The 9005-nt window shown below is 39.6% G+C and overlaps 1 protein-coding gene across 2 annotated transcripts; it reads right to left on the bottom strand.

Moving 5' to 3' along the window:
- Positions 1 to 1344: 1344 nt before the first annotated feature.
- Positions 1345 to 1668, bottom strand: LOC116464904 (high mobility group protein HMG-I/HMG-Y-like). 2 transcript variants are annotated; one of them, XM_032148136.1, is made up of 2 exons: positions 1567 to 1668; positions 1345 to 1533 (listed from the first exon to the last, which is right to left on the bottom strand). In XM_032148136.1, exons 1-2 carry the CDS (start codon positions 1666 to 1668, stop codon positions 1345 to 1347), a joined length of 291 nt encoding a protein of 96 aa, XP_032004027.1. The 2 variants fall into 2 exon arrangements, with proteins under 2 accessions (XP_032004027.1, XP_032004026.1); XM_032148135.1 differs by having other exon boundaries at positions 1345 to 1668.
- Between the last annotated feature and the right edge of the window lie 7337 nt (positions 1669 to 9005).

The following is a 9005-nucleotide window of genomic DNA, read 5'->3' on the forward strand; positions in this document are numbered from 1 at the left end:
ATATAGTTGTTTTTTAATTCAAGTAACTGCAAATAGGAAACCAGAGGGAGAGCCCCAGGCTGGGACAAATCATGGCTACCCCTCCTCAACAGAACAGGGGGAGGAGGTGGCCTCTACACCCTTTTTGGTCAATTCAGGCCCCCTTGCCCGCTCTGCTGCAGCATCCTAGGGGCAGGGCCCCACCTTCCCTGGGACTGGGGTAGTTGGTCACCCAGCCAGCCATGCTCCAGCCCCTCTTCCCCACAAAGAGTATCTTGGGGGAGGGGATCATGGGCAGAACAGGAGGCAATGAGGATGAACATTTGGCGCTGGTAGCAGCAGCAATGATGGATGTCGAAGAATGGAACATTGAACAAAAAACAACACGACTGTCCAGAAGTAGTTTGTGAACAGAGAAAAAATGGAACCAGAACCTTGGGGGGCAGGGAGGAGCAGGAGGGTTTGGAGCCAGCAGGGTCAGCTCCTTGTTATTGGTGCCCCATCTGAGGAGGGGCAAATGGCCGAGTAGCAAAAGCAAGTAGGGGTGGGGGAGCAGCCCCAGCCCACCTCAGGTGGCGGCCACAGGGCTCGTGGGCCTCACCTGGACAATAAGTGACTGCATTTCCATCATTGCAATATGTACTCAGATCCCAGGTGGAGGGCAAGGGGGCTGGGGCCACTGCAAAGAGGGAGTAGGGGGCTCACACCCCTCCTGCCTTCCTGTAGCCAAAGGGGGCTATCCAACCTAGTGCAGGGACTAGGGAAGGTGGGGAAGGATGAAAGGTGTGAGCCCCACGTGGTGACAAAGACAGTTTGGCTGGTAGAATCCTGGGGGCCAGCAGCCCCCTCCATTGGCCACACCTGCTGCTGCCAGGGCAGTGGAGTAGGGCGGGCCAGGATGAGATGGGGCTTGGGCCCCTTTTAAGGCCAGGGGAACCCTCCCAGGCCCCACTGTGGGAAGCCAGAGGGAACAATGGAGGAGTGGAGAGGGCGCCCCCAAACCAAAAGCCCAGAGAGCAATGTCCCCACCATTAAGGGAGTGGGCACACAGTAGGTGCCGGGTGTGGCTAAGTGGAACGTTAGCCTTGTCCAGGAGGGCACATGTGTATGTGTGGGTGGGCGGGGGAAGCTGGGAACCGAGGCCAGGGGAAAACTGCTCCCCACTCAGCCCATGGGGGCCCTGAAGTTGTTGGTGTGTTGTGTAGTGTGGTGGTGAAGTCGCAGGTGGAAGATAGGGGTGGCGACTGGAGGCGGTGGTGATGGTGGGCCTGGGGAAGGGATGGGGGCGGTGGGAGCGGAGCAAAGCTGTCCGGTCCGAAAAGGAAGCTGTTCCTCCGGCGAGGAGCAGGCGACACGCATGCACGGTCACTGCTCCTCCTTCGAGGACTCCAGTGAGATGCCTTCCTCTTCCTCCTTCTCCAGTTTTTTGGGTCTGCCCCTTGGTTTCCTTCCTGTAGTTGTGGTGGTTTTCCAGGTCTTGACAGCGTCCTTGTTTTTCCTTCCATTTGGTCGGCCCTGAGGTCCCTTAGGTTTTGGCACTTCGCTGGGCTCCTTCTGGCTCCCTCCCAGCGCTGTCCTGGGACTCACGAGAGGCTGCTTGCGCGGCCTGCCCCAGCCCTGCTTCTCAGTGCCATCCTTTTCCTGCTTGGAGGCCAAGGGCTGGCTGGACTTCGAGATCGACTCGCTCATCTTCCCTTCTCTAAGAAGTAGGTGGAAAAGTGATGGCTAGGATAGCCTTCTTAGAGCCGTGCCAGCGCCAGAAATAGCCCCGGCTCAGAGTCCCAATTAGAGGAGACTAGTGCACTATTTTTTTTTTAAGCCACTTGACTACATTATTATAGTACCCTAATCAAATTAATCTGACAATTTTTCACATAAGGCAACATCAATTGAAGTTTTTGCTCCAGTCATTTCTAGAAAACATCTGCCTCGTTGGGTGCAGACAACTACTATGAAATTTAAAAATACCTATACAATTATTGACAGGTATTCAGCTGCAATGTGACCACTTAAGAAAAAAAAATTTATTTTACTTGTACAACAATTGTGGAAGCAGACTCTGAGACAAAGTTTAGTTTGCAGGACCAAAACCCATGGAAGGGACGAAAACAAAGCAGGCTTGGGAAGAGAAAAATTTCCGGTTCTGAGGCAGGTCTATCGAGTCTCAATTCATCTCATGGGGGAAATTCTGGAACTATACTGTTTCTTCAGAATTGTCCCTTATGGGCCAGAAGGTTGGACCTTAATACCTGCATTTTGAGCAGCCATTGGATCTGGGATGCCAGAAATGGGCATGACCTTCAGGGAGGCAGCTGGAACAATACCTGAAAAGACAGAGCAACTAGGGCAACGAGTTCTTCCTTGAAGGAGAACCAGGTGGTACATCTCCCTGATCATTACAACAAGATAGTTGAATAAAAATTGCATTGCAATATCTACATAATTAAAATAGGTTTTGAGATTAAACAATAGTCAGAGAAATGAGAGACCTTTATTTTATAATGTGAAAGAGATATTCATGTATAGGTGAGCTTAACTGACTTATGAAACACAGATATTCCTCTTACAGGACATTTTTGCAAAGGAATGCAATACAGACAAAAAAAAATGTCCTAAATCAAAACCAAAATATGAGCTCAGTAGTGTAGTAGACCTGGAAAAGTTGCTTTTGTAGAGTGGTGCTCTTTTAAATTTTAGTATATTTTAAAATAAAGACTTTGTATTCATTTGATGGCATCTTGCTAAAAATGGATTATATGTGCTATTTTATAGTCAAAGTGAGATAAGTAGTATTTTTTTTTTTTTTTTTTTTTTTTTTGAGATGGAGTCTTGCTCTGTCAGCCAGGCTGGAGTGCAGTGGTGCAATCTCGGCTCACTGCAACCTCCGCCTCTCTTTTTCAAGCAATTCTCCTGCCTCAGCCTCCCGAGTAGCTGGGACTACAGGCACCCGCCACCTCGCCTGGCTAATTTTTTTTGTATTTTTAGTAGAGAAGGGGTTTCATCATGTTGGCCAGGCTGGTCTTGAACTCCTGAGCTTGCGATCCTCCCACTTCGGCCTCCCAAAGTATGCATTTTTTTTTTTTTTTTGAGATGGAGTCTTGCTGTATCGCCCAGGCTGGAGTGCAGTGGCGCAATCTCGGCTCACTGCAAGCTCTGCCTCCCAGGTTCACGCCATTCTCCTGCCTCAGCCTTGCTGAGTAGCTGGGACTACAGGCGCCCGCCACCACGCCCAGCTAATTTTTTTGTATTTTTAGTAGAGACGGGGTTTCACCGTGGTCTCGATCTCCTGACCTCGTGATCCGCCCGCCTCGGCCTCCCAAAGTGCTGGGATTACAAGCGTGAGCCACCGCGCCCGGCCGCATATTTTTAAAAAAATGATCTTTGGACAACATTTTGATCACATTTTATATTTTACCATATTATCAGTATGCACACAAGACCTCCTCAAGAGGATGGATCAAACTGGTTTGGGAAATGACTATGGCGACAATATATGTTAAAAGGTTAATTTGGAGAGATTCTACACTTAGCTAAAGAGAAACAACAGTATAATTGAGAAAGACCAGGATATCTATTGAGATGAGGGTTGAGCCAAGGATCTTTAAGGATGTGGAAAGGAAAGGCAAGTGAACAGTGTTAAGAATATTAGAAAGGCAGATGAGAAACCTTCTAAAGGATAGTCATCCAGTGTAAAAATATATGATGATGCACTGAGTTTATACTATACTCAACTGAATATGCTATATGCATTTTCTTGTACAATTAAAATTCTTTAAATCTACTTGCTTTATGTTCATTACATCATTTAACATTTATTTGTTGTTTATCTACTACATTGTAAACTCTTATGAAAATTTTGAATCTTAATTTTTTATTCTGCAATTAAATGGATGTAGTAGAAAACAGTCAGTAGAAAAGCCCAGTATATTAATAATTTCCCATTTCTCGACTGTAACCTTAAACTTAATTGAGCTAAAGTTTACTGTATTTTCTCCTCATCTAGTTGCTTTCACACTTTTAAAGATAGTAACATATGATGCTTCTCAGACATTTCTGGTAAGATGTATATCTTTACTATTGGATTGTTTAACAAACAATTAAGCCTAGAAATTATTTGAGGACATAAAGGTGTAAGAATGATACAATGGATTTTGAGGAGTGGGGGCAAGGGTGGGAGGGGGATGAGGGATAAAAGACTACATGTTGGGTACGGTGTACACAGCTCGGGTCATGAGTGCACCAAAATCTCAGGAATCACCACTAAAGAGCTTATCCATGTAACCAAATACCACCTGTCCCCAGAAACTATTGAAATTAAAAAAAAAATTTAAGGCAACCTCTGTCCTGATTTGTATAGTAAATATATCCTGTTATACAGCAATGACATAACATTCTCTTAAAAACATTTTGATCAGGCCGGGCGTGGTGGCTCATGCCTGTAATCCCAGCACTTTGGGAGGCTGAGGCAGGCGGATCACCAGGTCAGGAGATCGAGACCATCCTGGCTAACATGGTGAAACCCCGTCTCTACTAAAAATACAAAAAATTAGCCGGGTGTGGTGGCAGGCGCACGTAGTCCCAGCTACTCGGGAGGCTGAGGCAGGAGAATGGCATGAACTTGGGAGGTGGAGCTTGCAGTGAGCCAAGATGGCGCCACTGCACTCCAGCCTAGGCGACAGAGGGAGAGTCCATCTCAAAAAAAAAAAATAAATGTTGATCAAAGACTACTTTTAACTGTTTTATTTGAGATGTTGCTAAAGACTGCTTGACAAAAGGCTTCTTCTATTAAAAAAGATGGCAAATAACTGAAATAGTCTGACCCCCTTCATTTTACAGAGGAAAAAAAATGAAGTCCGAGAAGGGAAAGAACTTTCTTGTTTTAAAATTGACAAATAAAAATTGTATATATTTGTAAACCAAAAATAAAAATCTAAGGCTCCCCAACCATCTGAATGGACTTCTACTCAGCCAGGGCTCTTAATATTTAACCTGTGAGACTGTTTCAGGCCATGATGGGAAGTGGGAGTTGGTGGCTCATTATACCTCTCTGCCATCAACATCAACACAGACTTTAAATCTGATAAGAAACATTTTGCAACGTGTTCTTTCTGAAGCCTGCTAGCTAAATGCTTCATCTGCTTGATAAAACTTTGGTCTGCACACCTCTTATCTTAACACAGACATTCATTTCTGTTTGATCTCAGGTCTTTAGACAAACTCAACCAATTGTCAACCAGAAAATGTTTAAATTTACCTATAGCCTGGAAGCCCTTACCCCTTGGAATTGTTCTGCTTTTCTGGACCAAACCAATGCTTTTTTTTTTTTTTTTTTTTTTTTTGAGACAGAGTCTTGCTCTTGTCATCCAGGCTGGAGTGCAATGGTGTGATCTCCACTCACTGCGACCTCTGCCTCCCAGGTTCAAGCAATTCTCCTGCCCCAGCCTCCTGGGTGGCCGAGATTACAGGTGCCCACCACCACACCCAGCTCATTTTTTTGTATTTTTAGTAGAGATGGGGTTTCGCCATGTTAGCCAGGCTGGTCTTGAACTCTTGACCTCAGGTATTCCACCTGCCTTGGCCTCCCAAAGTGCTGGGATTACAGGCATGAGCCACTGCACCCGGCCACCAATGTATTTCTTAAACCACCACACCTGGCCTGACCAATGTATTTCTTAAATGTATTTGATTGGTGTCCCATGCTTCCCTAAAATGTATAAAACCAAGCTGCACCCCAACCGCCTTGGACACATTTTCTCAGGACCTCCTGAGGGCTGTGTCACGGGCCATGGTCATTCATATTTGGCTCAGAATAAATCTCTTCAAATATTTTACAGAATTTGACTTTTTTGTCGACATAGTCGTTGGTTCTTCCTTCGTCGTTGGTGTAAAAAACCAACCAACCAACAAAAAAGAGTAGAAGTTACTTAGAATTTCCAGATACCCTTTCTTTTTTTGAGAAACTGTGATTTTATTTTTATTTTTTAAAACCAATATACTTTCTTAATTTTATTTTGTCAAGAGTATAGATTTATAAAGATCTGAATATCAAACACTAGTTTTGTGAGGGAGCAGATAAACTATATTTTTCACTTTTCTAATTCTTAATATTTTATAGTACTCTTGAAGTAATTAAGTTCACCTGTGATAATTAAATTTTTTCATGGCTGGAAATAAGACAAATAAGTATTATTTTCAAATGTTTTGTGGCAGTAAAGATAAAGAAAATAGGATAAATGTCTACATAGTCATCTCATGCCTTGAATTGTAAGTGAAGATTAATTATATGATATTAGATGACAGGAAAAGAATTTGACTTTTATTTGGGAAAATTTTTATAAAGCTGAAAACTGGTACTTCTGAAGTACTGCCGTTTCTCGCTTTTTCTAAGTGAATTGGATATACAAGCAAATAGCTACTTTTAGGATTCAGATAAATGATATAATGTATTTTTTTCTACACATTTTAAACTCCCAGCCCCCCAACAAAAATTGATTGAGGTATTTTGATTAATTATAAACATTAACATTTTAGAAAATATCTTTTTAAATTAGCATGCAATAATTTAAAAGACTTTCTTAAGGAGTCAGAACTTGCATTTTTAAATATAAGTCATGTTTATTTCCTATTCTTGGTTGTATAAAGTAGCACAGTAATATCATTAAATAAAGTAAGCTTAATAGATTTTTTGCTGATTGAATTAGCGTGGATACATACATAATGCATGTTTTCACTGGAAACTCAATTTAATTGTCTTTTATTGAAATGTTTATAAGAGATAGAATAGTACATAGAATATTACTTGGTGCATTAATATGCTGGATATTTTTAGTTTAGTTTAGTTCTCAAAATATTTATTGCAAAATGGATACAACTGACTCCCCTGACCATTGAGTTGAATTATGTTAATATAAAGTAGAACCCTTGCAATAAATTAAGAATCTTATAATTCTGGTGAAAATCAAACTAGTTTCTTGTTAAAAAAAAGGAAAAGTTAGTTTAGTCAAAGATGTAGAGTTCAATTGAATTAAATAAACAGTGACTGTGATTTCACTTGGATGTAATCTCCCTGAGGAATTGTAGAAAATTCTACAATTGCTTTAGGATTCAGATATCCTAACCTGTGAAACATGAAGATACTATATACCTTTCTTGTATAGGCTTTTCAATCATTTTGAAAATATGGAACTTAAAGTGTTGCTTTTAGCTGTATACCTGCCTGCTTTGAAACCTTAATTCATATTTTAAATTTCAGTTATTCCCAATATACTGGCATGGTGGCTTTCTTTTACTTGTTAATCCTGAAGAGAACAGAGAAGAAATTAAATGTGCATTTTGGAACCATAGACATTATTTTAAAATTATTAAAGTTAAGAATTACTATGCATTCTCCTAAATAAACTGCATACATCTTGTTTTTCTGCCTCTCTTTAATCTTGATTACATCTCTGCACAATTAAAGAAATGAGCTTTTAATTGGACTTCCTTAATTGGAAATTTGTTGGTTGTAGAACACCACTGCTCATTTGTTCCTTAAGAATCAGTTAGGTCTGATCTATGTTAATACAGTATGAAAGAATGAAGAGGATTTGAGTGGTCTCTGCAAAAAGAATGTGATCCCTAATGCAAGTTTCTAAATTACAAATGATTCGTTGATTAGTCTTGTCTGAACCTGTCATTTTATAGGTGCCTTCTTTGTGTCTGGTAGTATTTGGAAAACATCTATAAGTATAATTAATTTGAACTACCTTTATAAAAATAATGGTACCATGATTTATTAAAATTGGAAATATGCTCATTTATAAAAATTCAAATATTCAAAAATTAAAGAAAAAGTCTGATAATTTTTCAAATTAAATTCATAGTACCTGTGCTCTTTTTAAACTACAAAGTAATGCAATTACATTTATGTTTATGTAACCAATAAAATAAACTGAAAGGAAACATGGAATAGCAGACCTTAAGGTAAATTTTTATTTTTTAAATCTTAATGAAAAAACTTAATTAAAAGATAGATTTTCAAAATTATTAAGAATTTGGAGCCATTTTGTTTTAATACATTTATGTTTCAAATCTAGATCATACATTTTGTCAGGTTTCTGTAAATTTTGAGAAAACTAGCATTCAACCCCTTACTTATTCCAACTTTCCCTTTACTATCTGTAGCTTTTATTCACTTATAATATTTTTTGCTGTGATCAACTTCTATATCATTTATTTACTCTTCTCTAACTCTAATATTAAAATAGCATCAATTGTCTAAATTAAAATTAATTTATTTCTCATCACCATTTTTGCTCTGTTTACATTATTCTTAATTTCTTTATTTTAAATTATACAGCCAATTAGTTGGATCTTGTGATCAAGTATTTTTTTATTTGTGAGTTTGATATATAAAATAAAGCTATATTATCTGGCAATTATATGCCTTAAAATATTTTCTATTGTTTTATCACTTGAAGAAAAACTGCTGGATGTAACATTTTGAAACATAATCTTTTTCTCAAACTAGGGTAACTGGCTGCATAATTTTGAGTTGAATGCTGGTCTGTAGAAGGCTGAGGTCAACATACTTCTCACCACTACTGCATGACTTGCATTTCCACTACTGATGTCTATTTGAATAGTTTTAACATGCTAGATGTTCAGTAGTTCAGATGTTCACTATATGCCTTGGAATTTAACATTTCATTTCATTTTTTCTAGAGAAGGTGTTTCCTTTTGGTACACATATTAAAACATTTACTGAAGATATAATACCTTTTACATTTAAATAATTTTTATGTTTAATTTGTCTCTCATATTTATCATTCCTACATTCCCTGATTATTCTTCAGGTTTTATCTTTTCCAGTTATTTAGGTAATAACCTTCATATGGTTTGGCTGTGTCCCCTCCCAAATCTCATCTTAAATTGTAGTTCCCATAATCCCCATGTGTCATGGGAGGTAATTGAATCATGGGGGTGATTTTTCACATGCTATTCTCGTGATAGTGAGTAAGTTCTCATGAGATCTGATGGTTTTATAA

This window comes from Hylobates moloch, unplaced genomic scaffold, assembly GCF_009828535.3.
Source record: "Hylobates moloch isolate HMO894 unplaced genomic scaffold, HMol_V3 SCAFFOLD_2127, whole genome shotgun sequence".
Lineage (NCBI taxonomy): Eukaryota > Metazoa > Chordata > Mammalia > Primates > Hylobatidae > Hylobates > Hylobates moloch.